At 49.1% G+C, this 27,284-nt stretch overlaps 1 protein-coding gene across 1 annotated transcript in view; it reads right to left on the bottom strand.

Annotated features, from left to right (window-relative positions):
- Nucleotides 1-859: 859 nt before the first annotated feature.
- The window catches only part of PTPN9 (protein tyrosine phosphatase non-receptor type 9), a 51,968-nt gene continuing 25,543 nt past the window's right edge, over nt 860-27,284 (bottom strand). Inside the window, exons 3-13 of the mRNA XM_032799813.2 lie at nt 24,334-24,423; nt 23,247-23,371; nt 17,862-17,967; nt 16,322-16,432; nt 13,777-14,105; nt 12,889-12,982; nt 10,194-10,263; nt 5,751-5,829; nt 4,235-4,385; nt 3,383-3,590; nt 860-2,672 (exon numbers count right to left, since the gene is read on the bottom strand). Of these exons, the coding sequence (XP_032655704.1) occupies nt 2,458-2,672; nt 3,383-3,590; nt 4,235-4,385; nt 5,751-5,829; nt 10,194-10,263; nt 12,889-12,982; nt 13,777-14,105; nt 16,322-16,432; nt 17,862-17,967; nt 23,247-23,371; nt 24,334-24,423 (1,578 nt within the window). The 3' untranslated portion in view covers nt 860-2,457. The remainder of the gene's footprint in view (nt 2,673-3,382; nt 3,591-4,234; nt 4,386-5,750; nt 5,830-10,193; nt 10,264-12,888; nt 12,983-13,776; nt 14,106-16,321; nt 16,433-17,861; nt 17,968-23,246; nt 23,372-24,333; nt 24,424-27,284) is intronic.

Consider the following 27,284-nt stretch of genomic DNA (forward strand, 5'->3'; position numbering starts at 1 on the left):
CTGTCCTTGGGAGCCAAAAAAAAAATCTTACCACGTTATAAGGGAAACCGTGTTATATTGAACTTGCCTTGATCCACCAGAGTGCGCAGCCCCCGCCTCAGAGCACTGCTTTACCGCGTTATATCCAAATTTGTGTTATATCGGGCGGCGTTATATCGAGGTAGCTGTGCACCTTTCCCTTTATAGCGAAGGGGCAGAAGTGTCTGGGCCGAACCCATAGATTACAGAAAAGAGAGCTAGCTTTCTTGAAAGGAAAACCCCACGAGCCACACCCAGATGAACACCTGTGTCTGACCTCTTTCAACAAGGCTATTTAGCTCAAAGCCAAACAACGGAAAAGTAAGAGAAGACTCATTTACCTGTGATTTTTCTGGCTGGCTGTGGCCTTAAGTAATGGACATCCTGAGGGATTATCTGGGCAAGTACTGTATACACGAGAAGCACGGTAAATTAATCCATAATTAAAGCATGCATAACCACAAACAGCAGCCTGGTTCTCTCTCTGCTACCACAAACAGTTTGTGGGACGTTCTACCATTGAGTCCAAGGTCTACCTAGGAGGTCCTTCTCCCATGGAGCCACAAACTCCCACTGAGGCCAACAGGAGCGGAAGAGAGGTCTGCATTGGTTAAACCCCTGCAGGCCGGATGCTGCCCCCACTGGACTTAAGGACAGACTCCCATCGACTTCAGTGGACACTGGACCAGGCCTGGGTCCCCCTGGACAAAGCTACATTTCAGGCTGTCAGACCCACAATCCTAACCCAGTCCCTCTTTCGCTCTGTGTCCACAGACTCCCTGACTTCAACTCCCCCTTCCTACCCCTCAAGCAGCTGCATCGATGAAGCTAAGCGTACGGATCGTCTGTAGGTATGTTTATACGTAAATACAAAACCATCTCGCTATGCGACAGCGCATAGGAACATTTACTATGATTTCCAGCTCTGGGTCGATCAAGTGAACGTTAAATACAAAACCAAAAAGGTTGTAAAAATAAGAATGTACACATTCAGAGAGCTTATTACAGTATAAAGTTACTGAGGTCTGCTCAACTGCCAACTTCACTTCCCTGGGCGGGGAAGGAGGGGCATGATGGTCAGATATCCCAGCAGCACTTGGGAGGGCTGGGGTTGTGCAGTCTGTGCATTGAATGGCAGGCCGGGCACCACCTGGGTAGTAAGGAAGGGGTAAGCTGCTGCTCCAGGTTTTTGGCTTCTGTACCTTAAGGTGGTCTTGGCTTGGCACTCGGCAGCCGCAGCTCATCCTGATGATGTCTGCCTGGCAGAGAGAGGCAGGAGGGGAACTCCCTGGAAAAGCACAGCTTCTAGCGCACAAGTAAGTTACCCCTATCAATTGAGTTCAGACTTCCTTGGTAAAGCCCAGTTCCTCTGACAGCACTTCACAGCCCTCTGCCCTGCAACACTTCGTACCTACTGCCGCCCATCGCTTTACCCCTAGTGAGCTATCTCCAGCCTGGGAAGGAAGGGTCCCCCCATCACAGTGAAGATCTGCAACTCCTCACTCAAGGGAAAAGATCGGCCCTAGGACCCCTCCTCCAAATAAAAAAGAGAAGACACGAAAGCTCATGCTCCAATATGTCTGTCAGTCTATAAGGTGCCACAGGACTCTCTGTTGCTAGGTAAGAGTGTAACCCCTGCACGCCACCCCAGCATCGGGATGTAGCATGTGCTCTGATCTAGCTAGGCCTAGCGCAGCTTCTCTGTACCACTCCAATCCAACAGGAATGTATCAGCGCAACACAGGTCGTGGTCCGTACACCAGCGAGCGTGTGTCTTCTACAGCTGCAGCAGAGGAGCGAAAAGAAAACACAAAACAGAGCCAGTAACATCACAGTGCCATTCACAACGCAAGGCAGTAACTCGCCCCGGAGAGATCACATGACAACACTGAGCCCCGGGAGCAGCCAGAACCAGGTGCGTGTATATATGTATCTACATAATACTTACGTAGGCTAGACCTGAACAAATGGAGTATATATTATATACACACATACAGACAGACAGGCACACACCCCTAGTGGCAGGTAAGACTGACGAATGTGTCTTTTCTAAGCCCAAGGCTAGGGTGGTACTGGAAATGGATATTTCTTTAAGTCAAGTCCTCCAGGTGGATTTCAGGTGGTCCCACAAAAACGAAATCATACTGAGGAGCAGATCCTCTTCCCACTTCTCTCTACCCTGGCGAGTGGCAGCCACAATTTGGTTTGAATAAGGCACAGTTCAACAGCGGGTGCTAATAGTTAAGACCACGAGCCGCTAGTCAGTGGCTACTAGCTGCGATTCATCAGAACCAGCTAGCCAAGGAAAGGTTGGAGCCCTACGACAAAGGAGTTTGGTTACTGAAGGCTCTGCTAAATCCAGACTGGTCGTGAGGAAGGCGGGCTGGTCATGACTGACACGAGAGCCAGTCCCTGCCATCAGGTTGGGTCGCGTTTCCATTAGCTCTTCTCCTGGCCTGCCCGTGTGGGAGTGGAGGGCAGCAGGCCCTCTCTCTGCACATGCTCAATGATGGCCGTGTAACAGAAATAGTACTGCTCAGGGGTCTGGATGCTGAAGGCTCTCTGCGTTCTCATCCGCATCACCGTCTGGTACACGTTCACTGTGCCCGTGTCCTGCAGCTGGGAGAGGCAGATGTCCAGTGCGCAGAAGGTACCTGAGGGATGGGACAAACAGGCAGTCCATCAAAACACTGCCTCTGCAGCAGCACCACCCCACAGAAACACCTGACAATCCTGCTCCCCACTGCCACTCGTAGACTCCCAGTTACTGTCCTAAGGAGTCCTAAAATCTCAGCTACCCTTGGGGAACTTTCTGCCCTAATGCCACAGATTAATACTGAATTCTTACGACGGGGAGGAATTCCATCCCTGAAGGACATGCGGGGATTTAAGGCTCCAGATGCCTGTGTCCTTGTCAACGTGCCCTGGTGGATCCCACAGAAAGGAGTTCCCGTGTGAGTCTCCCACGAAGGACCAACCCAGTTAAGAGCAATCTGCCATGTCAAAGAGCCGTTCTCAGGATCCCAGCTCTCAGGCTGAAGGTACATAGCTCCCCCCAGGAAGGGACTAAGGACTGCCTGACCTGGGAACAAATCACAGACAGCCCTCAGTGTGCAATAAGCCCCATGGGACACGGAGCTGGAATTGGAAAGTACCAGGGGAGGGTGACAATCTCCATGGCTTCACAGTGCATCTGGAGAACATCCCATGGGGGAAAAAATACAGTAAGAAGAAAAAGGAGCTATTTCCCTTCAAACTACAGTGCCTCCTAGGGGTTCACTAGGAATGACACCAGCAGGGTTTCACTCCGTGTTCTCTGTCTCCTATTTACAGAGGCTCTCCCGGCAGCCTGCTCTGTAATTACCTGTCCTGCCGATGCCAGCGCTGCAATGGACTATCATAGGCGGCCCTCCTGCGTGACCTTTGAAGCGAGGCCCCAGGGCACTGGCCGCCAGCCTCTGCTGCAGCTTGACCGCCCCCAGGAAGTCGATCAGAGTGGCAGCTGAAGAAGGGACACCGTAATCCGGCCAACTCAAGTACTGGAAATGGGACACCAGACGCCTCTCTCTGTGCTGTGTGCGAAAGCCCCACTTTCAGTGCTTTTCATTTCCATTCCACTCCCCTGCCCCCATCCCCCTGGGAGCGCCCCTTTCCTCCCCATGTACAGTGTGGACTCCAGGCATTCCCTCTCTTCTTCCTGGAGCAGCTGCACACCAGCCACTGCAAGCCCTGCAGCATAGGCCTTCCCTCACCCATCCCATCCCCTTCTGTGTCCCCGCCCCTTCCTTCTGTCACATCACCCACATACAGCATTCCCAAGGGTCCCGTCTCTCAACCGGGGATCAGCAGGCCGCCATCAATGCCAAACAACCCAGACGCAACCTCTTTCCAAGCCAGCGGAGTTCGTCAGCACAGCGGGGTCCTGGGGCAACTTCCGAGCCCAGCTGGCCCACATCACAGTGTTGTCGAGACACCATGCTCCACCCCGCATCTCTCTTCCACAGAGATGGCCATACCCCTCTCCCCACGCAGCTGGGATTCACTGGCATAGACCATCCCGTCTCCACAGGGAGCCAAGAGGACGGTAGTTGGGTCTCATCCATGCTGCCTGCTCCTCCACAGGCACCAGTGAGGACGGCAGCCTCCTTCCCCCATAGAGCCTACTTCCCTGGCCCATTTCTGGAAAGGTTCCTTGAGGCAAGGGGCAGGGCATTACCTCAGTGTTATAGATCTCCAGAAGGGTTTTCTTGTAATGGTTCAGGTTCTCCACCCCAAGGTTGGTGACAGTGAGGGATCCGTAGCACATTTGGAAGTCTTTCTCCAACGGCCAGTATTGGCCACACTTTCTCCTGCCTCCTTCCTCAAGCCTGTAACATAGGAGAGGTGGAGAGAAGGGTGGGTTCTTCATCGCCTCCTCCCTGAAGTGGATTGGAGAGTCGTTCCATCCCAACCAGGCCACCTACCAACCTGCAGGGCAGCTGGATCACAGATGTGCTGACGGGCTTGCACCTGCCCTGACCCTGCACTCAGACCCTGCTTGGTAACGGGAGATGAGGGAAATGGGGGACAGAGTCCTTCCGTGGAGGAGGGGTGAAGAACGAGGCGAGCCAAGCACCTTAGAAACAAATTGCCCTGACAGCATTCCCCAAATACTGGGCAAACATGTCAGACTGGTAAACACTGCACTGAGACAAACGGCTCGGCCACTTAATCCATCGTTACAGGGGCCATTTTGGGGGTGTCTGTCAATCTGATAGGTCATTTCAGCATACACCAGGACTCTAAGGTTGGGGGTCACAACCATTCTTCCTTTCTTGCCTTTTCATTTAAGCAAACAACAAAAACAACAAAATTAGCTTTTTAGCCATAATGGTTGTAGAGAGAACCTTGTAAACCTGATCAAAGCATAATTGGATGCAGTAAGCCCTGCCTGACTGGGTGGCTAACAACAGTTCAGGGGCTCTCACCAGCAAGCATCAGGGGTTACAGTCATCCTGCCCTTCCAGGTGTGGAAAAAATGGAGACCCACCGATGTATGCTATTCCTCAGAATGCTAAAATCAAACTCCAACTTAAAATAATGATAATGCTTCACACATCTTCAGTGTATTTCACAAATATTAAGAGACTCAAAACTCCATGGAGGCTGATGTTAATAGACTGATTTTACATATGGGGAAACTGAGGCAGGGAGATTAAGTCACCTAACCAAGGTCACGGAAGGAACGGGCTTCAGAAATGGGAAACAGGATCCCAAAGTACTATACAAACTCTCTCTACATATACATACAATATACACACATTATGTATATACAAAGTGTCATACAAATTTTATGTATGGCACTTTATATATACATATACAGACATATGTACATCTACACTCCTACACATACACACATGAACTTTTCATATACATGTATAAATTATGTCCACCAACAACCAAAATGCAGCCACTTCTTGGGCAGAATGTGGCAGATACTTTTACAGTGCAGAACACCACTACAAATATTTAGGGCAGCAGCAAGTGAAGAAGAAAGCAAGCTGTGCCATATCCTGTGCTGTATGCTGAAGTCACAGGACGTGAGATTTAAGGTAAAAATGGACTTCAGCCTGCACCATGGCACTAACTCTCATTCTGTGAAAAGGGACATACGATCTTGAACATCCCCAAGTGGCAGGACCTCTCATCCAAGAGGCTGAGTGGGTCTCTGTTCTCCGTGCACACACACTCACCTGGTTGTCATGACAATCACCAGAACGTTTTGCTCCCACACCATGCGCCAGAAGTCGCAATACGTGTTTTCCAAAGGTCCTGACGTGACAGACCACACATGAGAAAGGTCATAGGTGCTGGACACATCAATTCTCATCCAGCATTCCAGTGAACATGAGGATACACAAATTACACCTCCCGCTGGATTGCTCCAGCCAATCTCCTCTGGCCACTCCCTCAGGAACAACCCAAGAAGAGGGTAGCACCTGGACCATGGGTGTATGGCAAATCAGCACCTAGCAATAACAACAGACCATCTAGGGCTACCTCATAAAATCATGTGGATCCCTGAGATGCTCCATGGAGCTTCTAGGAGCATTAGTAAATGCACATATGGTAGCGCCTGTTTTTCACTGCCCAGCACTGCTGTGTGATTATTAATGATTGGTATTAGATCCCTTCTCCTCCCAGCCACATTACAGTTGCTGTCACTGGTACCAGAGCCAGCACACATGGCTGGAGAACGTGGCTAGAGGAGGAAGAAATTGAGGCGAGACGACCCACTGTAAACACTACACCCATTCCTCTCGCAGACCAAACACGATACAGGCCAGGTGCTTAAAATAGCCAACAAATTTCTAGCTGGCTATGTCTGCCACAGATTTGCACCCCATTTTTCTGGCCCTGCTTAGCTGCAGGCCATATCTCAACTGCATGCCACCAGCCCTGGGGAGGTTTGTGAAGAGCAAGGTGGTGATGTGAAAAGCTTTTGGGCAGGGCTGGAGGAAAGGTTGTGAATTTGCTGTCGGCCCCGTGGTGATTTTGTGTAAAAATTGAGAAAGGTGTTAACAACAAAACAACAGCTGAGCCTTCTGTGGCAGAATGCTGGGTCAGGGATGGGCTGGCCTGTGTAAATGAGGCAGGTCCAGGGCCCCTGTGACAAAGCAGTACTCTCAGTTGGCCAATTAAGAGGGTGGGGCAGCACCTGGAGGCTAGAAAAGATCACGGAGAGACCCAGTGAGTCAGTCAGAAAAGGCCAGGAGACTGGAGGGGATCTCTAGGGACAACTGCTGAACACTCTCTGCAGGCACTCCCTGGGAAGGAGGAGGAATTGACTAGGGGCCTGTCTACACTATGCAGCTTTTAGCAACAAGGCTGTGTCACGCTAAAAGTCAGTGTGTGTGTGAACGCTCTCTGTTGGTATTTTGTCAGCATTTTTGCTGACAAAATACTTCCAGCCGCACGAGCGAGCGGCATTAGCTTTATCGGCAGGAGAGCGTGCCTGCCGATAAAGCCGCATTCACACTGCCACTTTGCATCTGCAAAACTTTTGTCTTTTGTGGGGTGGCTTTTTTAAGTACCTGTGAAAGACAAAAGTTTTGTCGACAATGTCACAGTGCAGACAAGGCCTAGGAGACTAAGTTTGGGAGAAGGCTGAAGAGCAGCAAGATGGCTAAGGGGCAGAGAAGGCTGAAGGCAGGAAGAGCAGCAGAGGACCTTACCTGCGGACATCTCCAGCACTGGAGAGCTGGACCCAGAGGAACCATGAGAGGGCCTGTGGTAGTGAGGGATGCTCCCAGGAGAGAGGCTGTGGGGAAGCTGGCAACAGAGGGGTTGCACTCCAGCTGGAAGGGCTGGGGAGGCTGGCTTGCTACAAGGACAGGAGAGGGCTGCGCTGGAGATCCAGGGCATGGGGAGAGACACCAAGGCTGCGCTGGAGAGCCAGGGTGTGGCAAGAGATGCCGGGGCTGTATATTGCATGTACTGTCTGGACCATAGTGGGAAATTCTGGAGTATGGTTGTGGGACTTGTTATGATGCATGTACTTGGGACTTCTGTAATAAATTAATCCCACCAGAGTGTTTGGATTGTTTGAAGGACTCTGAAAGGGGAAACTGAGGCAGAGTCATCTGTCAAGCCATGGCCTGCTGCAAAGTAGGGGAGTCCGGGATGGGGGGCGGGGGGCTGCTCCACAACAGACAGCATCTCTGCTGCCACATGCACACTGTGAGCTCAAAGCAATTTGACAGGGGAGCTTTATGTTGCTATGCCACTATTCAGTTGGAAATATTGACAGGGATTTTGTCTGTCTTGTAGAAGACCATGTGGTCATCTTGAAATACTTTTTGGGGAGCAACAGGGATGTAGGTACGAGAGAGAGAGAGTGCTCTGTAACTAGGCAACGGCACTGGAGTGATTTGATACATACTTTGGCAGCAAGTAATTTGGGGTTTTTTTTTGTTGTCTGAAGTTTGACCACATGGCTGGACATAGACAAATCAAATACAACCAATCAGTCTGTCCCATCCCTGCTCTGCCCTGATCAATGGCTCAACTGCTCCCTAGAGGAGTAATGGGAGGTTCCTGCGAGATGATTTGCCAGGACTGCTCCATTCCTTGAGACCCCAGGGCACATGAGAGTTATACGAGCTTTGGCAAAAGGGGCCTTGGATTATTCCTTAAATGCAGGCAGATGCTCTGCAAGCCCCAGCACAGTGAGATGGATGCTTCTATCGCATGGCAGATACATTCAAAAGGAACCAACATATGTGGTGCCAAGTGCCGTAGAGATGGAGGCTGTGATTGTTCCTGGAAGAGGGCATCTACCGTAGCCAGGACACTCATTTCCAAACAGACATGCAGTACTGGGCGAGACCGTTGGCTGCCGTATGCTTATACAGTTGAGGGGAGAAGGAAGCTATGTTTCAAGTAAGACTCCATTCCCTGCCAGCAGGGCCTACAGATACTTGGCCTGATTTTCCCATGGACTTGAATGAGTGTCAGCACCTTTGAAATATCAGCCTCAAACGGTATGTCTGCGCTGCGAGTGGGAGGCACAGCTGCAGCACACGCAGCCGTGCCCGCGCTACCTTGGATGCGGCTAGCTCGCTAACAATAGCAGTGAAGCAGCAGTGGCACAGACTAGCTGCCTGAGTACAATCCCGCCTGGGACCCTCAGTATCTGCTCAAGTGGCCAGCCAATGCAGCTGCAGCTACCCTGCTGTATTTAGTATGCTAGCTAGCTCAGGTACATCCACACATGCTGCATTTGTGCCTTTGGATCGCCTGTGGTCACATCCCCTCTCTGCCAAACTTCTTGCTCCCCCACACCCCAAAATCCCTGCTCTCCCTTCTTGATGGGCATTGGCTTAGCTTCTTCAACGGCCCTCTGGGCTTTGTGCCAGCCTGCAGGGAGCGATGTCTGGTGTCCCCGGCCAGTGCTGCTCCTCCACTCTGCAGGAAGCAGTTCTGCAGCACTTTAGCTTTACACAGAGCTCTCTGTACATTAACTAACCCTCACAGCACCCAGCTAGTAGGGAAATAAGTAGGGCCCTACCAAATTCACAGCCATGAAAAATGCATCATGGACCGTGAAATCTGGTCTTCCCCTGTGAAATCTGTATAGTGTAGGGTAAAAGCACAGAAAAGACCAGATTTCACGGGGGGAGACCAGAGTTTCTCAAACTGGGGGTCCTGGCACAAAAGGGAGTTGGGGGGGTCACAAGGTTACTTTAGGGGGTCATGGTATTACCACCCTTATTTCTGCACTGCCTTCAGAACCGGGTAGCCAGAGAGCTGCAGCTGTTGGCCAGGCACTGAGCTCTGAAGGCAGCGCCCTGCCAGCAGCAGCACAGAAGTAAGGGCAGCAATACCATACCATGTCACCCTCACTTCTGCACTGCTGCCTTCAGAGCGAGGCTCCTGGCCAGCAGCCGCCACTCTCCAGCCACTCAGCTCTGAAGGCAGCGCTGCCGCCAGCAGCAGCACAGAAGTAAGGGAAGCAGTATCGCAACCCTCCCTACAATAACCTTGCAAACCCTCCTCCGTCCCCCGTTCCTCCCCCCCGCCGAAATTCTTTTTGGGTCAGGAACCCTACAATTACAGCACCATGAAATTCCAGATTTAAATAGCTGAAATCATGAAATTTATCATTTTTTAAATCCTGTGACTGTGAAATTATGGACCGTGAATTTTATAGGACTCGAGAAATAACCATTCCACCCTCCAGAAGGGGAACAAACCAGCCCAGAGAAGCGAAGTGACTTGTCTAAACTATTGCTTCACTTCCCAGACTTGTCCTGTACACAGCTGATGAATATCCCACTGAAATCAATGAGAGTCTTTCCATGAACTCCAATGGGCTTTGGATCAAGCCCTCGCTATACATCTCCCCTCCCCACCCCTTTGAGTGAGCCCCTCCCACAAGCCGCCATGCTCTAAGGATGCTTCGGACCCCGCAGCTCCACCTGCTCCTTTCAGTCACTTTCCAGCCCCTCCAGAGGCAAGAATCACTCTTTGCAGGACCCTTACCAGCACAGACTGGATCAGTGCCAAGACTCCCCCCACCAGCCACATCAGCAGCATATGAACAGTGCCATGCCAGCTCCCTGCCCCAACACCGCCTACCAGTGGGCCCAGCATCATGACAGACTGACCCCATTCTAAGCAGAGTATGAGCTTACCTTGAGTACCAATGTAAGCATTCCTTTGCTTATAGCCATCCATGAAGCTGGCATTGATGTAGTCTGTCAGCTGGAGAAAGAAAGATACACAAACCATTACCCTGCGGAGCGTAACACCACAACATGCTGGAGGGGAAATGCCCAAGGGCAGGGGAAAGCTGTTAGTCAGCTGAGCACAGGTTGAGATAGACAGAAGAGGACTGGATCCTATGCGTTACCAGATCCCTGAACCTCACCTGGGGCATCTCCTGCAAGCCAGCTTTCGTGCTGGGACAGAGCTCAGGCTTGCATCAGTTTTAAAACACTGGCCTATTTTAAAACAAAATCTGTCCATTGCACAGCCATGATGCTGCTTCCAGCAACTATGCTAACACCCCTCAGGCCAGTTACACTTGGGGCACCGGTGCCATGGGACCTGCAACCTGCTCCCACCAGGCTGGGTGGAGCTTAGGCTATTGTTATTTCCAAATACCCCTGACAAATAACCAGGGGAAGGACGGCAGGGAAGAGGGGAGCCCAAATGCCCGCAGAGATCAAATAGCAACTAAAAGCAGAGGACGGGAGTGAAATGTGATAGAGCGAAACTCCAGCCCTTCCGATCACCTGGAGGTGTCTTAAAAGTAACGAACTCTGCAGGGAAGAGAAACTGTCAAGCTTGACCGGATTCAAATCAGAGCTCCCAAATAACCTCCCATAATGCCTTGCTGTCCATGCTGCCCAGGGGCGCAGACACTGGCTCTCTTCACTCCCTTCCTCCCACAGAAAGCAGAGACATGCAGGAAGCTTAAAGGAACAAAGATCCCTTTCCCTGCAAGGACCCAAGTTGGGGCCCTCAGGGTTCCGTGTTCCTCCCTCCTGGGGCAACTGAAAACTTGACACACACCTCAAAGCGGTGGCCAGAGCTGCATCCCTCAGGGATTTAGGGGTTAATGTCATAATTGACCATTCGAAGAGAGGTGCCCCCAGACTCCAGCCTAGGCAGATGAACAAGGCAGGGGCTCACTCCTGCTATTTTCGCCTGCATGCTCACGCAGCTGCAGTTACGCCAAAGCCTCCCCGTGTGCTACATTTGGGTTCCAAGCTCTCCGGGCTAAGCTATTTTTGTTAAATGAGTGCCACACTGCTGCCCCTTGAGCAGCCAACCCAGCGCACTGTGCTTGGCTCCATGCTCCTCACGTTCATGCTGGCAGGAGGCATTTCTTGCCAGGGAGCACGTGCGCTGAGAGCGACAACAGAGGATTGAAACTGGTATTTGGGAGCTTCCAGCTAGCAGGGACCATAGCACGAGATGCTGGCTGGCTGTCAGGGCTCGATGTCACACCCGGTGAATGAGTTCCCATCTCACTTTCAGAGGAGAAGCTAATACTTAGAGCCAGATGCTCAGCAGGTGTAAATCACTGTAAGCACGCTGAAGGCAATGGAGCTAGGCAGATTTATTCCAGCTGAAGATCCAGCCCTTAATGTTAAAAAGCTGTGTTCTTCTGAGTGTTAAAGTGGGGTGGGACATGGGGTGCCCCTTTCCGGTCACCCCAGCACAGCCAGGGCCGCACTGGGTTCCCCTTGCCCAGCACTGCTAGGCACATGGCTCTGTCCAGGAGAATGCTCCACTACTGCTGTAACTGATGCTGGTGTTTCCAACACAGGGATGAGGAGGGCCTGTGCTGTTGTTTAAGCACAGGGCAAACACAGAATCATAGAAGATTAGGGTTGGAAGGGACCTCAGAAGGTCATCTAGTCCAACCCCCTGCTCAAAGCAGGACCAATCCCCAGACAGATTTTCACCCCAGTTCCCTAAATAGCCTCCTTGAGGATTGAACTCACAACCCTGGGTTTAGTGGGGCAGTGCTCAAACCACTGAGCTCTCTCTCCCCCCCAACCCCCATTTAATAATAATTGAAGATATACCTATCTCCTAGAACAGGAAGGGACCTTGAAAGGTCATTGAGTCCAGCCCCCTGCCTTCACTAGCAGGACCAAGTACTGATTTTTGCCCCAGATCCCTAAGTGGCCCCCCTCAAGGATTGAACTTACAACCCTGGGTTTAGCAGGCCAATGCTCAAACCACTGAGCTATCCCTCCCCTGTGAAGGCCAGGTGGAAGATGTGGGTTTGAGACTCTGATTCAAGGCACCACAGACTGGCAGAGTGCGTAGAGGTGTCCCCTGACTCCAAGGGAGGTCTTTTCCTGCCAGCTACACCGGCCTGCAGGTTTGCCTATGTCCTGAATGCACAGCATAGGAGACGGAGGGATCTGGCGAGGAGTGTAAGACAGGACCCGAGGACGTTCCTCAGAGGTGGAAGGGAGCAGCAAGAGGGGAGAGACTTGCCAGCCTCTCCCGGGGACCTGGTCTCAAAGCGCCTCAGGGTCCCACCCTCCAGAGCCTCTGCTTTCTCAGAGCTGGCTGCCCCAGGAGAGACCCTGCTGTGAAGGAGCAGGCATGTGTGAAAGCCTGGAGCAGGTGGTCGGCTGGGTCTCTGGGCTGGAGACAGAATAAACCCACGCTCAGTCTTACGTGGTGCTTTCAGAACATCAGGCCAGGCACTGATTTGCCAGCTGAGGCAGTGTGAGAGCACTCACCCTAGCACACAGGCATGTCCAGCATGCAACTGCCACTCCAAGAATGAGGCGGAGGGGGAGGGGCCATCCAGATGGCAGAGAGTTAGCGCCCCAGGGAAAACAGCCTCTGCCTTCTTACCTCAGAGCGGCTGTACTGCTTGGTCAGCTTCACTCGAGTTTGGTCCAGGCACGGCACGTCCCCATATCGGTTCTTCTCCTGGTTATACGGAGCCCTGTGGGGCACAGAACAGGCAGGACAAGTGAGGAAGAGAGTGCGGATGGGAAGCAGTGACGGACTCTGTTCTAATCACACCATGTGCCTGGTGCCCAGGTTTGGACTCTGCCGTCAATCAGACCCAGGGCTTTCCTTATCTAGGAAAGGCCCGGCTAGCAGATTGTTATGGTCAAACTGACACCCAGTTCGCGTCTCTGGTAAGTTGGGCCATGATGTTAGGAAGGTTGCTTTGTTGTCCCACCTGCTCTGGGACGGCATTGGTAAGTCAGCAATCCAATAAGAAACCAGGCTGAACCTTCCTTGGCAGCTAGAACAAAGGATCACCCATCCCAATGCACCTGACCTGCAATCTTCTCAGCTGGAGGCACTGCCTCCTTCCAGCCGCTGCTTTGCCCAGGCACAAAGGAAGGGGCTGGTTCGGTGGCCCTCTGCATGCAGAGGCGCCCAGCAGAATCAGGTTTGCTCTCCCCCTGCAAGGCCAGTAAGACATGGACACGTGCACAGTAAACACGTCCTGGTCTTAGGAGTCCCTTTTTTAAGCTTATTGATGATTTCTAAACCATCCCGTTGCTCTCCATCTCCTGCTGCGGAGCCTGCCATGCAAGGAAGGAGACTCAGGTCAGACTCACTGACGCTGCATGGACTGCATGGATGAAGAGAATGGAAGCAGCAGAGATGGATTTTTTCAAGCAAGCCCAGCTGTGGTTCTGATTTTGCAGACCCATTGGTGATGTATCCCTCCGACACCAACACCTCTATCACCATGCCTAATGGCTTTCCTAGCATACTTACAGGGAGCAGATGAAGGTCCCCGCAGGACTCCTGCGCCGGATGTCCTCGTACTCCTCATAGATTCCCCTCTTCTGCTTTCGGTTCACATGGTCCTTCAGTTGATGGACAGTCATGCACTTTGGTCCTGGAACATGCACTGAGCCGTTATCTCGTGGGGAAACCAGCGGTACCAGGATCAGCTCATCCAACGGGTCTGGGTGGCCATTCTGCTGGGGGAGGAACCGGCAGTTCCAGCTGAGAGGGTCCAGCTTGAGGGATCCCCCTAGGTATTCGGGGAGACATTCCCGGGGCAGGTGTTCCTTCAGCTCCGACATCTTCACCATCTGAACCTGGGGGAACAGAGCGAGATGGAATGGGGTGAAACGCATATTGAGCATGGACTTGACCCAGCCTGTATGTGATGGGAGGAGAAAGGGGGGGACTTGCTTGAGACAGTGGACATCTAGAATGGGATGTATTCTGCTTGGCTGGGGCTAAGAAGTGAACTGATCCACTTCTCTCTTGAAGCCATTACAAGGCCTGGAAAATTCCTCACAAAAAGGTCTCTGAGTAGCTCCCTTTCCCGTCCAGTCTCTTGTGTAGAAATCTGTTCTCTTCAGTGAATGGAGCTGTTTTGACATACTCCAGTAGGGGGCACCTGCCTTTCATCTGCTGGAGCAGAACAGAGATCAGGTCTGTGAATGTCTGGATAAAAACAGCTCCTTTTCCGCGACTACAAGGCTGGATCTGCGACTACTGGGGAAAAGTCCACATTTCAGGTGGATGCTTTTCATGTAAGTCTCCGGCTCTAATCAGGCACAGTGGGGAGGGCAGGTGCAATTCAAAGCCAGGCCATTATAGGACCTCGGAGCATTAAACTCCAAGGACATGGTTCCATCTGAGGTTATTTAAGCATACCGATGAGGTTGCCAGCTATACATCCTCTTTGGTTAAGAAATATTCACACGATGGTCATTGTTTTGCTAGTTATCTGAAAGAGGACCCCTTCAAGGCATGGACTTGGTCTACAGAGCTTGGCACACTCTGGGGCCATAGAAAGACCATACACTCTGATTAAAATCCTTTACTTAGAAACCCTGCCCAGTTTCAAGGCCTGAATATGATCTTTTGGTTGATGATTAAATGGAATTAAAAAAAAAAACCAAAAAAAAAAACCTGTCCTTATTTTCCAAGAAGGAAGAAATGGTTTCAGACCCTAGATGGTTAACAGAACTCAGGGGCAGCCCTAGAAATGGAATGTGAAGAAAGGATTGTTTTAAAAACTAATCTTATTTGCCAATACCCAAGGTCAAGCTTGAAGCAAAAGCAGGAAGCTGCATTCCTTACATTTTGATGACAATATAAACACCCTAACCACTGGAAGGAATGCAAACCCCTGCTCTGCTTTAGCACCACAGAAGCTACAGGTTGTAAGTGAAAAGGGAAACCCCAAGACAGACAGCAGGTGGATGTGATACAATTCACTTTTGCAGGAAAAGCCCAGAAGCCTGATCAAAGGACTTTGTAAATTAAAGCCCTTTTCATTTAGCCTGTTAGAGTATGATCTATAATATGCTGAGTGCCCTAAACGTCGCCCAAAAAGTCAGGACTGGGCCTTAAATTAAAGGCTAAATATGAGTTCTGGTAGACCCCAGACCAGCAAAACATGTACAGTTGAGTAGTTACGCTGATTTCAATGGCACTATTCATCTATTTAAAGTTATGCACATGTTTATGTGCTTTGCTGCATTGGGACCTAAATCAGATGGTGGTTTGTTTTTTTTAAATACACCCTCCCACACGTTAAAAACAAACAAAAAAAACATTTAATTTCCCCTTTAAGCATCGATCATTTACCATCTTTCCCCATTGTTGCGGGCACTGGCAGCTGCACAATAAAGGACGAGATCAGGGGTGGGATTTTCAAAAGGGCTCAGCTTTGGCTTAAAGTTCTTCCTCTGTGCTTCTGTAGTGCCTAGCACAACAGGGCCCTGGCTGGGACCAGAGCCAACGGCCATAGTTATCATACACATTAACAGTAACAAGAGAGTCCAACTGGAGATTCTTGGCCAAGTGCAGCCTCGGAAGCTTTGGCTGCAAGAGAGCACGTAGCTGTGCCAGCAGGGTAACGGTGTGACCGTTTGCACGGATACAAAAGCACTTTGGTGTGGACACACGCAGGCACAAGCGAGCTGACATTCTTGCAAGTTCAACAGTCGGGGCCATTTTTGAGTGCTCAGGACTAAGTGAGCCCTGGGTGTGATGGACACAACCTTGCTGGCTTCAATGCAGCTGCTCTTGTTTGCACTCTTCGTGCATTTAGCCCTTAGCCTCATGCTTCTTGAGCAACACTGGGAGAAAGGTCCAGCTGCCGTCACTGGAACGCCTGGCCAGCGTGCTATGAAAAGGGCTGCACAAGAGGCTATGAGATCACTTATCTATCATGCAACATCAGGCTTTGCCTCACAGTCTCCCTGTGAGACACTCTGTTTAAGGAGAATTTCCCCACGGCAAGGACTTTGATTCGGGGCTTTCTTCCATGTGCCACCACCCATGTTTTACTCACCCTTTCTCGGAGCTTCTCTTTCAGCAGGAGGCTGATGATGGAGTAGGGGACTCGGAACCACATCGGGGCACCCACAATAAACACCTTTTTGAGACGAGCCGGGAAGGCTCCCTGTAGATGGCACACGAATGCATTTTAAAACCTCAACCTCAACCCATGCCTTCTCTTTCCTGCCTTCCCCACTCACGGCCAGCAGGGGGAAGATACAGCACATGCCTGGAGAGAAATTTGCCAAAGGGCCCAACAGCATGAGACAATTTAACTGGAGGAAAGAACAACCTGCTTTGAGTCTGCTCTTTAGGAAGTTACAGGAGTGCAGCCTAGAGGCCATGCTGATGAGCACGTTATACGTGCCTAGCTGTGTTCGCACACAATTGGAACTTTTGAGCTTTAAGGAAAAAAGATCCCAGAGTTAATTTGTTCTGGACTATTTCAGTTTTCTGTATGTGCATAAAATGCATTATGGGCACAGTTTAATCATCTATGCACTTAAAGGGAAAGTCTTGTGGTAAAATTTCCCTGTGCAATGCTTCCTTATTTCTCTTATGTTTTCTTTGGGCAATCAGTAATTGTCAGGATACTAAAAACAAACGAGTCAAAAAACCTTGGTTCTGTTTTAATTGACCAGTCTCAGGCATTGCACCATGAAGCAGATACATTCTAATAGCAAATGCTTTACATTATATAGTGCTGTCCAGGCCTTATCTAAGCCCATTCCCATCAGTGGTAAGTTTCCCACCAATTTCAGTGGGTTTTAGATCAGGCCCTATGTGTCCAAAACATTTTACGGTCATTAACAAACTGATCCTCACAATATCCCCTTTGAGGTAAATGGGGAACTACCGTTCTCCCCATTGTACAGATGGATAAACTGAGGTTGACTAGCCCAAGGCCAAACAGTATGCCGATAGCAGAGCTGGGACTAGAAAGCAAATCTTGAGTCTTGCGCTCTACCCACTAGACCGCACTGCCTCTCGGTCTAGGCAGCTTTGGATAGCAAGCTAAGTAGAGCAGAGATATTAGTGTTTGAAAGAAGTCACTGCAGAGATGGTGACTTCCCACAAGTACTCTCATCCTTTCCCTTTATAGCACTGGCAACGGCTTTGACTCCTGCTACCATGAAGAGCAGAGACAGTCATGTGTTCTGAACTCTCAGGGTCTAAGGGAAAGCGGGGTTCAGAGGGAGCTGCTTCACTCTGCAGTCTCTGTCTAGGTACATATAAGGCCCTTTTCACAGTCTTTAAAATGGATTTTATCCCCATGACACCTCGGTGAGGTAGCACAGCGCTATTGTACCCATTTCACAGAGGGAGAACTGCGGCACAGGACGGATTAAAGGATTCGTCCAAGTTCACACAGGAAGTTTGTGTCCAAGTCAGGAATCAAATCTAGGTCTCCCAAGTCCCAGTCCAGTGCCCTATACACTGCATTATCTTTCCTACCCCGTACAATAGGTTGCATAGTCTCAGAAAGATGCAGCGGGGAAAGCCTCTGTTCTCCTCATCAGTTCCCCTCCACCCCACCCCCCATTTTCCTTTACCTTCAGCAGGTTGAGGATTTTCTTGCTCAGGTCCAGCTCGAAGTTGGTATAATGGGAGCCCCCCATGTCATAGATGAACACCAGGCCGTTTCTCTGTGTTTCGAAGCTGGGTAAATGAGGGAGAGAGAAAGAATCACATGTTGCAGGTGATGTGGAATCCTGGTGCACAGAGACGCACAAAGCACTGATTCTTTTCAGTACCACAATTTTTAAATTATTATTATTTTTTTTCCAAATAAGATTTAAGCAGGATATTCATTTTGAACAACAGAGGCCAGACCCTCTACTAAGTGACACCACTGAGGTTCAGGCACAGAAAAAATCACAGAAACTCAAATGGGGTATTTACACTATCGATTCTCGGCGAGGTGGCAATTTGGCAACCTCCTTGCTGAACTCACATTGACGTCCGTAGGACTCAACCGCATGCTTACGGTGTTTTGCTGTATCAGGTCCTTACTACAGGCAAGACATAGTAATCTAGCATTCAGAGTTAAGGAGAATAAAAACAAGATGGCTGCTGGGCTAGCAAGTGGTGTAATCCTCTCCTCTGTAAGCAGTTTGGAAATGGCTCTTTCAAAGTAGCATTTCTACTACAGAAGCACCAGGTCCAAATGAATGGGGCAGCTGGCCCTGTTGCTTTAAACAGGATCTGGCCAGTAAAATAGCACAGAAACATACTATCTGCAATGCAGCAGTTCCAGATGTAAGGGGGCCAAATTGTGCCCACAAACTGCCTGTTATTTTCTGAACTGATGCCCTAAGTGCCAGGTGCACATCAAAAAAATCGTTTGTCTAAACGTTGTGCAATGAAGTGATCCATTGGGCAGATTAGAAAAGCTTGGGGCTGGCTTGTGCACTAGGAAAGCAATCAAGGTGCCCACTGCTTGTTAATTACACTTTGCTTGTAATTAACATGCACCACCCTGTACAAACAGCTTCTTGCCTCTTGGTTCAAACAATCATTAGCTTCGGAGTGTAAAAGAAAATCTGTAGGAGGTAAAACCTGTTTTCTCCATTCATGCTGAAATCAAAATTCCTGATCAACTGAAAACAGGGAGTTTGTAAACCAGGGATCAATGTGACCCCTTCTCTCTCATTTTTGCAAGGCATGAGACAGAGATGGGGAATCAGGATGCACATAGGCAAATATAGCTTCAGTTACGCATCTACTTGTGGTGCGACACAACGCCTCTATCTGGGGCTCTCCGAGATCATGCTGGATGTTTCTGAAGTAGGGTGCACTGGCCAATTGGGCATAGCTAAGTACTTGGTACATTAAGCTGAGTTTACAGTGTCCTCTTGAGGTTTTTAAAGGTTTATTTCTGATTGCTTTGTTCGCTTATTGTTGGACGTGTTTAATTAGTTCAAAACTGAAATTAAACTGAATGTGCAACATTGGCCTGCTAAGCAGGAGACAAAAGCCATCTTTTCCATAGGGTTTCTGGGGAGGGTAGAGGCCGGGGCTCCTTGATGGAATGGAAAAGGAAAGGGATTTTCTGCTGCTTTGATTTACTGGCTCACTGAGTTAATCTGTCCCTTCTCCCCCACATGGATTATTTGTGTGTTGCTGGGTGGTTATAAGAACAACAACAAAAAAATGCCAGTCTAGATCAAGCCAGCACCAGCTACTGCCATGGTATAACCTGCCTGAAGGGAAAATGTCTACCTACCTCTCTGTGATAAGAGACTAGTTTATGCCCTGAAACATGAGGGGAGGGACCAGCTCTTTGTCATGTGTTTGTACAACACCTGGTAGGGTGGGGCCCTGGGCCATGACCAGGAATCCTAGATATTCTGGCAATACACGTAACAAATAATGGCGAGTTACACTGCCTTCAAAACTCTTAAGGGCAAAGTTTCCAAAAGGTCCTCACTGATTTAGAGGGCTAAGTCCCACTGATTTTCTTATGTCAGTCAGGGGCTTTTGGAAATGTTACCATTAACTCTCCTAATATTAACTCTGGATGCTCTTGTTATCTATAGCAGTGTCCAGTCCTTTTTGGAGCTCTGCTAGCATCTTCAAACTGTGAGTTCAATGGTCTGCTTGCCTTCAGCCTGTGTAAAGGCATCTTAATTAATTTATCTTTAATTACAACAGAGAAAAAAAAAATAGTCAAAAAGAAAATCAACAGTAATTCCAGTGCTTTGCTAGCTGAGATCTATTTAAACTTTGTAATGCTTTTAGCCAAAGGAAATTTAAACCTTCACTAAGTACTTTCTCAATCCAATCTGTTCCCCCAGTACTCAGAGTCACAGCAAATGGAAATCAAAGCATTTCAAGTGGAGCTCTTTTCAGTAACTCCCGATTTATTTATTTATTTATTTTTAACTTACAAGCACTTTCACTCAGCTTAGGATCCAATTTACACTCACTGAAAATTCTGATGCTGATTTCTTCTGCAGTGCCATAGGTATGCATGGCACTTCAAATTCACTCGCACCCCAGAGCCATCGCCCCCAGGTCAGCCCACATGTTTTACAATCTCAAATGGTAGCTGACTAGATGTACTCGCAGGCAGCGGCGCAACTACCTGCCCATTTATAGACAGCAGCCCTGATCCTGCAATTGAATCCACGCTGGGAGTCCTTTGCATCTATACAGATCCATTTGCTGGACTGGGGTTCACGTTTGTAGAAGTGTCAGGTTTTGAGGCCACGTCTACACTACAGATTTCTGCTGTCAGGGGTGTGATAAGTTTTGCCAGTGTAAGTTGCAGCTGCCCTGGCTCTTTGCCAATCTAATATATTACTATAGCTATACTAGCAAAGCCTCCCAAGCACAGACCTGGCCAAAGATTATAAACTCTTTGGGGTGGGGTCTGTGTTATCCTGTGTGTTTGGACAGTGTCTACCACATCATGGGTGCTACTGGAATGCAAGTCATGAACAATGATAATCAAAGGGACGATGCATCTTTTTTTGTGACGCTTGAGGAGAATCCATGAGAAACCCCAACAAAAAGCAATATTTGCACTGCTTAGAGATCGGACTTTCCAATCCCGAGTCCTCCAGGGTACAAGTCTGAACTGCGTGTCTGCCCAGGAGAGAAGATAAGCTCTTGGGATAATGAATGCATATTCCTCTATGCACTCTACAGCAAAGCATACATTTCCTTTTCAAAATTTAGCTTTATACAGTAGAGTATTAGGGCTGAGGGTGCATCAGGCATGGTAACACTCCAAACTAGCCTTGTATTTAAATGCCAAGAAAATGCATTCATGTCGTATGGAGCCGTGTTTCTCAACAGGCCAGTCCCTGATGTCTGCCTGACACAGTTTAGGAAGGCAGCAAGCCTAGTCCCTGGTATCCAAAAGGTTGAGAAACAATGATATGGAGCACCAGACAAGCAAGAAATTCAGAGGTAAAGTAGTTTCAGTTTCAGCCTTTCCCACTATGTTCTGACACTGCAGCTTATCAGAATCAGAATTCTCCTAATGCAGAGTGATCATCCATGCCCTAGGCACTGCAGCCCCCAGGGATGAGCAAAGTGGGGAAGGGGTGAGTAGCTGAGAATTTCCTTTCACTTTTGCATCAGGAAATGAAAGCCCTGAAAGTGGGTCAGCCTGTCATGTGTCTCACAGTACGCTCCCTGTTTCATTACATTAACCTTTGTGCATACTAGCTGCTCCAAAGAATGATATTGTTACATATAAAATGAGTCTACTCCCTGCTTCCAAATGTGGGTGCCCAGATAACATCCTGCCTCATCCCCCTACCAAAAATCTTCCCCAAAAATCTTCAGGGGAGACCATGGTTCTTAGCTCTTTAAAGCATACCAGAGCCAAATGACTCAGCCAGGGATTAAGAGGCCACAGCTTCCTCGAATCAAGTCAAAAGCATCAGGGGTGCGAGATCTTTACGAGTTTTAGCAAATTTCTCAGGGAAGCCAGCTGGCCCTAGGGATTTTCCATAAGCTTACTGCAGTGCAGTGAGCCGTTCTTTCGCAGGCCTTTGGCCTTTGTGACTGAGCCCCGCACACACAGCTCTGAAGAACAGAGAGTTCATTTTGAAAGCTGGATGAAAACAAATACATAAAAAGGAGTGTTAGGGACATTCAACCAACCAAGCGCTGGGATTCAGCTGGATATCCCAAAATCTTATAATTCAACAAATTAATGCACCTCGTGTAGGAGAGTTTATATTGCCAGGGGGCAGCCGTACCACAATTACAGCTTGGAGATTTCAAATCCCTGCTTTAACAGCACTGATTCAATTAATACTGCTCAGCATTTCGGCCAAACGCCCCTTGACTTCTCTTCTTTATGGACCCTTCAAAGGCAGACTGAAGGACATAAACCGCGTATGGGACATTTTCAAAACCTAATCAAGGGCTTGTGTAGCTGTTAGTGCAATCTCCTAAATAAACGTAGTTATAACATACATGCAAACTGCATTTTGAGAACATTGCTAAGGTTGCAAAGTCAAGCACTCAAAAGATAGGAAATGCCAGACTGATGGTTGCCTGTAAGTTGAATGAGGCAGAGGCCCTGTAAAAAAAAAAAATAGTATGTGACCACAACACCAAAGCCCATTTCATAATGCAGCCAGGACCAAAGGGACCAAATTAAAGTTTCACAGGGTATCCGTATTCTGGCATTTCCTCTTTTGAGTGCTGGACTTTGCAACCTTAATAATGTTCTTTTTGTGTGTGTAAGTTCTTAGGTTTTTAAGAAAGCAAACTGAAAAAAACAAAATTCCATCATGCGGCATCGTATCACCACCACAATGAGATACAAAAGAAAAATCTGCCAAAGTAACAGCACTTACCCATCATGTAATCACCGATCATGTGGCCAATACAACCTAAGACCCCCACTGCACTTTCCCACTAGACAGAAATCCTACCCTGGAGTGCTGTGCGCCTCCACCAGTGTCTGCTCAGACAGGCAGGCTCTGTGGTAGGCCTGGAAAATCAGCTAATATGCAAGTACCCTTTATATTATAAGAGATAGGCCAAGGTCATTCAGATGAATCAGCTCGGGTTTGGGCTCTTATCTCAAATAGCATGGGAGCTGAAAGAGACAGATCTGGTGGGTTAGAAGAGTCATGAACTCAGGGAGCAGGGCTTAAAAAATAAACCTGTGCCTTGGTCCCCAGGCCTAGTCCTGCATACACTCACATCTGTCTACAACAAGAGACACAGGCTGGAAATGCTGCAGGGACTGGAGGCAGAGGGGAAGGAAGCCAAGATTTCTCCAAAAAATCCATGCTACAAATTCCTGCCGGGTAGTGCGTACAGCTGGACACCCTGGATTATGGAGTTCAGCAAGACAGGGAAAACCATCCCGCCCAGATTGCAATGGATATTACAGGTATTAAAGCCCATCTAAGAACAGCAAGCTGAGCAGTCAGGAGTTGCATGACGCACACATCTGTACTCACCTCTCCACAGCTCTGTCCAGCAGATAGAACAGCGCCTGGAGCACCACATGTTGGACGCTTTTATTGGGATGATGTAACTTGGCGGTGAATAGGGCGATAGAGGCTCCGGAGGGGTCCCGCGCACTCTAGAAGGTAATCAGGGGAAAAGCATAAAGACCAGACAGGTGGCAGAACATGGATTGTACAAAGCTCTTTGGGACAGCGCCTCTGCACTACAAATAAATAGTAATGATGGAGGTTTCATGCTGCAGCAGACTGGAGATGCAGAACTGCGAGTATGAATGTAGCAGACATGTGCAGGACACCCCATACAGAACTGACCTGCACAGACCACTTACTGGTTTATTTTAGGGAGACTATTTTCCCCTTTCCCACTTTTATTTACTGTTTATTACTTGTGAGATTTCCTGCTCTGATCCACAGAGGACAAGAAAAGCATGACTTACGTCCACGGAGGAGAAGACAATTCTATCTCCTTACTCACTCTGTTCTACGAGCCTCCCAATAGTCTACTGCACCCTTAAAGTGAACCAGAGGAGCCCCCAAAAGCTGATCACCTTTAGCTGGCATTTTCCCCAAACCAACCAGATTACCCAAGGGATGGGGATAAGCCCAAGGAGTAGCTAATGCCAAAAACTGCTGTGGAGGAGAACTGGCCCAGGAGCTCCCTTAGGACCCTCACTGCTCAAGATAGTGATGAGCTAACCACGTCTCTGAGACACTGCCATCATGCTCAGCTTGGAGGTAGGAGCAATCCACTGATGCAGCCAATGGGAGAAGGAGAAAGAAGAGACTAAGAGGGGAAAAACAGCTGTTGTGGATGAATAAGCACAGCCCCCACTTCTTCAAGGATCCCAGCTGGACCACCCCAAAATCCTGAGTCCCTGACTTGGGGTTACAATCTCATGAGACATAATGGTGAAAATACCACCTTGTATTTTGCCTTCCAAGACCCATGCACACTTAGTTTTTCCCAGTGCTGCCCAGCTGTCTCTCAAGGTTGCAGGCCCTTTGGACGTGGAGAGGGCTCTGCTTGCACAAATCGGACACACTGGCAAGAAAAGCCAGGGCATGATCTCACACTTACTAGGATGGTGAACTTCCCACTGAGCAGCTCAGAGCGCAGAGGTTCTTCGTGAGGTTTCAGCTTCACAATTCCTTCCTTCAACCGAGTTTCCTACGGGTTCAGAGGCACACAACAATCACACAGAAAGCAGCCTCCAATCAGCTGCCATTACTATTTCCTGCTCAGCTGGGAATCATTACAGATATATGGCCACCATCATCACCCACCTGCTTAGTGACCAAGCCTCATGCAAATCTAACCCAAATAAATTTCCAGATCTGGCTACAAAACTTATGCCACCTTCTCACATCCCTGAGGCGGGCCAGAACCACCAATTCCCTGGCTGGGCCACCAAATCTAGCCAGCTAGCCCAGGACTGGGGCTGGCAGAGAGGATGGGAGGCAAGCCAGCTTGTCATGTGTGTCCAGATGCTGCACATAGCTCAAGGTAGTTTTCTATTTGAGGTTCCACTTTAAGAAGGGTCTGTATAAAATGTCACTTTCTTACTCAATAGTCCCTGCTCCGGGTGCTTGATCAGAGCTAGATCTGGGCACATTTGGTGCTTTTTTCTCGTTAGTCCTGCAAAGCTAATCCATCATTGGGAGAGCAAGCTGCAGTCTGTTCTTCCCTGTGCATGGACAGTCCCAGTTACTAAGTTCTAACCCCAAAGCCATTCCATCAGGCAGACCAACTGCAGGGAATGGAGCTGACAGGCGTAACTCAAGGGAGAATTTGCCCTGCAGAGCTTTTTTCTACTGGCGGTGATGCACAAGATGGAAAGAACCTGCTTGACTCCCAGAACACAAGTCAGATTTGCAGGGTTGGTGGATAGAGAAAACATCTTTTTACTTGTCAACCAAGTACATTTGATGTGAGACTACTGAGAAAAAGGAAACATAGAACCCCAGGGTGGCTTTTTTCAGTGACCTTCCAGAGTAGCAACATGCTTTAAGCCTTATCAGAAGGCCATTGTCAGCCATGGTTGGTGGGCAGGTAGCCTGACCCAAGACATCAAATACGCAACAAGTTCTTGGAGAAAGGCGCTAGGGCTGCCCTCTGTCTCTCATATGCCATGATTCAGCAAGCTACTTCATCACATGCCAAAGTTAGTCCCATTGACGTCAATGGGTCTAGTCACATACTTAACATCAGGCATGTTCTTAAGTACTTTGCTGAATCAGGACCATGCTGGTGGAGCGTCGCTGCATCAGAGTTCGTTAAAAGGAGGTTCCACTACGTATGTGTATTTCATAGGAAAAGTTGCCAGCCCAGGCACCAAATCTACTGACCCTCCTTGAACAAGGTGAGGATGTTACTAATGACAATAAAATCCCTGCCCAGGTGACAGAATGTGTGTGGTATTCTGTAAGGCTGGGGCCAGCGTGCCGTCAGTGCCCTCTCACCTTTGGCTCTGACCTGATGCGTCTCCTGGGGGATGTGGCATGCCTTCAATTCCCAGGGACTCAGATCCTGTAGGACCAAGCCCTTGTTTTGGTTTCTAGCCCAGGTTCACTCTAGCACATGAGCCAGAGGGCATGTGAGAGAAGGAGAAGTGGTTTAAATGCCACCTTTGTTCAGTATTGGGTGCTCAAGCACAGCAGCCATTGGTCAGAGAAAATTGTGTTTTGGGATCCCTTCCTGTTTGCCTGTTGCACAGTTGGGGGATTGTTTGTTGTCAGCACCATAAACGTTCTGCCTTTGGTCTGTCCTGCAAGAGGAAAAGCTCTGGCTTGAGTCACTGCTGAGACGCTCCAAACCTGATTGCAGGTGAGCGTGAGTAGCACTTGAGTGTTCAGTATCATACCGTTCCGGTTTCAGCAATTACCGGACAAACCATGAGCCAGCTAATCTTTCATTATACAGAGGAAGCGTTGTCTAGTGGCTAGAGTGGCCAGGACTAGGTGTCACTTCTCTCTCCGGCTTCACCTCGGACTTGCTCTATAACCTTGAGAGAGCCACTTAAAACTTGCTATGCGTCAGTGACCCCAGCCTATAACTTCACTGCCTGCAAACAAGCCAATACTCTTCTGGCATCTAGAGCAGCCAGGGCTGCCAACCGATTTTTTACATTCACCCTTAGCCAAGGGAACACATTACCGCGGAGAGACTCAATCACCCCTTGGTATGATCAAGGTCTTACGAGCCAGCACCGACATTTCCAAAAGGTCTCACATGTACTTATATCTAGACAACTAGGGCTTTGTCTATACTACAGGGGAAATTCGATCTCAGCTATGCAATTTAAGTTACATGAATAGCGTAACTCAAATATAAGTAGCTTAGATCTACTTACTACGGGGTCCACACTACATGATGTCAATGGGAGACGCTCTCCCATTGACTCCCCCTACTCTTCTCCATCTGGTGGAGTACAGGAGTCCATGGAAGAGCGATCTGAGATCAACTTAGTGGGACTTCACTAGACCCGCTAAATCGACCGCCGATGCATCGATCGCCACTTCTGGATGTAAACAATTGTAGACAAGCCCTGAGCCTATATGTCCAAAAATGACTAGGGATTTTGGAAGCCCCACTTGAGAGACCTAAAAGGGGCCTGCTTTGCAGACAGCGCTGAGCACCTGCCTCTTGAGGTACATGCCCCTTTAAGGGATCTCAAATTGGGGCCTCAAAAACAGGCCCTCCAAAATCCCTCGTCACTGAAAAAAGTTACACTCCACTGTCTTGATGCAGATACCACTGCAAGCCACAATGAGTGATGTGTGCTACCACACTGCCAGCCATTTGATGAAAGCACCAGAGGCTGCTACCTGCCCAAAAGGTATTACCACATCCTAGTAGGGACAGATGCTCAGCTTACAACCAAGGCACCTCCTGTGCCTCCCATCAGCTGCTGAAAGAAGCAGGGTGCTGTGGCACAGAAGCAGTGATGTAGTTCCTGGGTTTATATAGGGGGTGCAGACACACTAAGAGTTTGAGAGTGTGGTTAACCCACTAGCCGGATCCCACTGCAG

This window comes from Chelonoidis abingdonii, chromosome 9, assembly GCF_003597395.2.
Source record: "Chelonoidis abingdonii isolate Lonesome George chromosome 9, CheloAbing_2.0, whole genome shotgun sequence".
In the NCBI taxonomy this organism is placed as follows: Eukaryota; Metazoa; Chordata; order Testudines; family Testudinidae; genus Chelonoidis; species Chelonoidis abingdonii.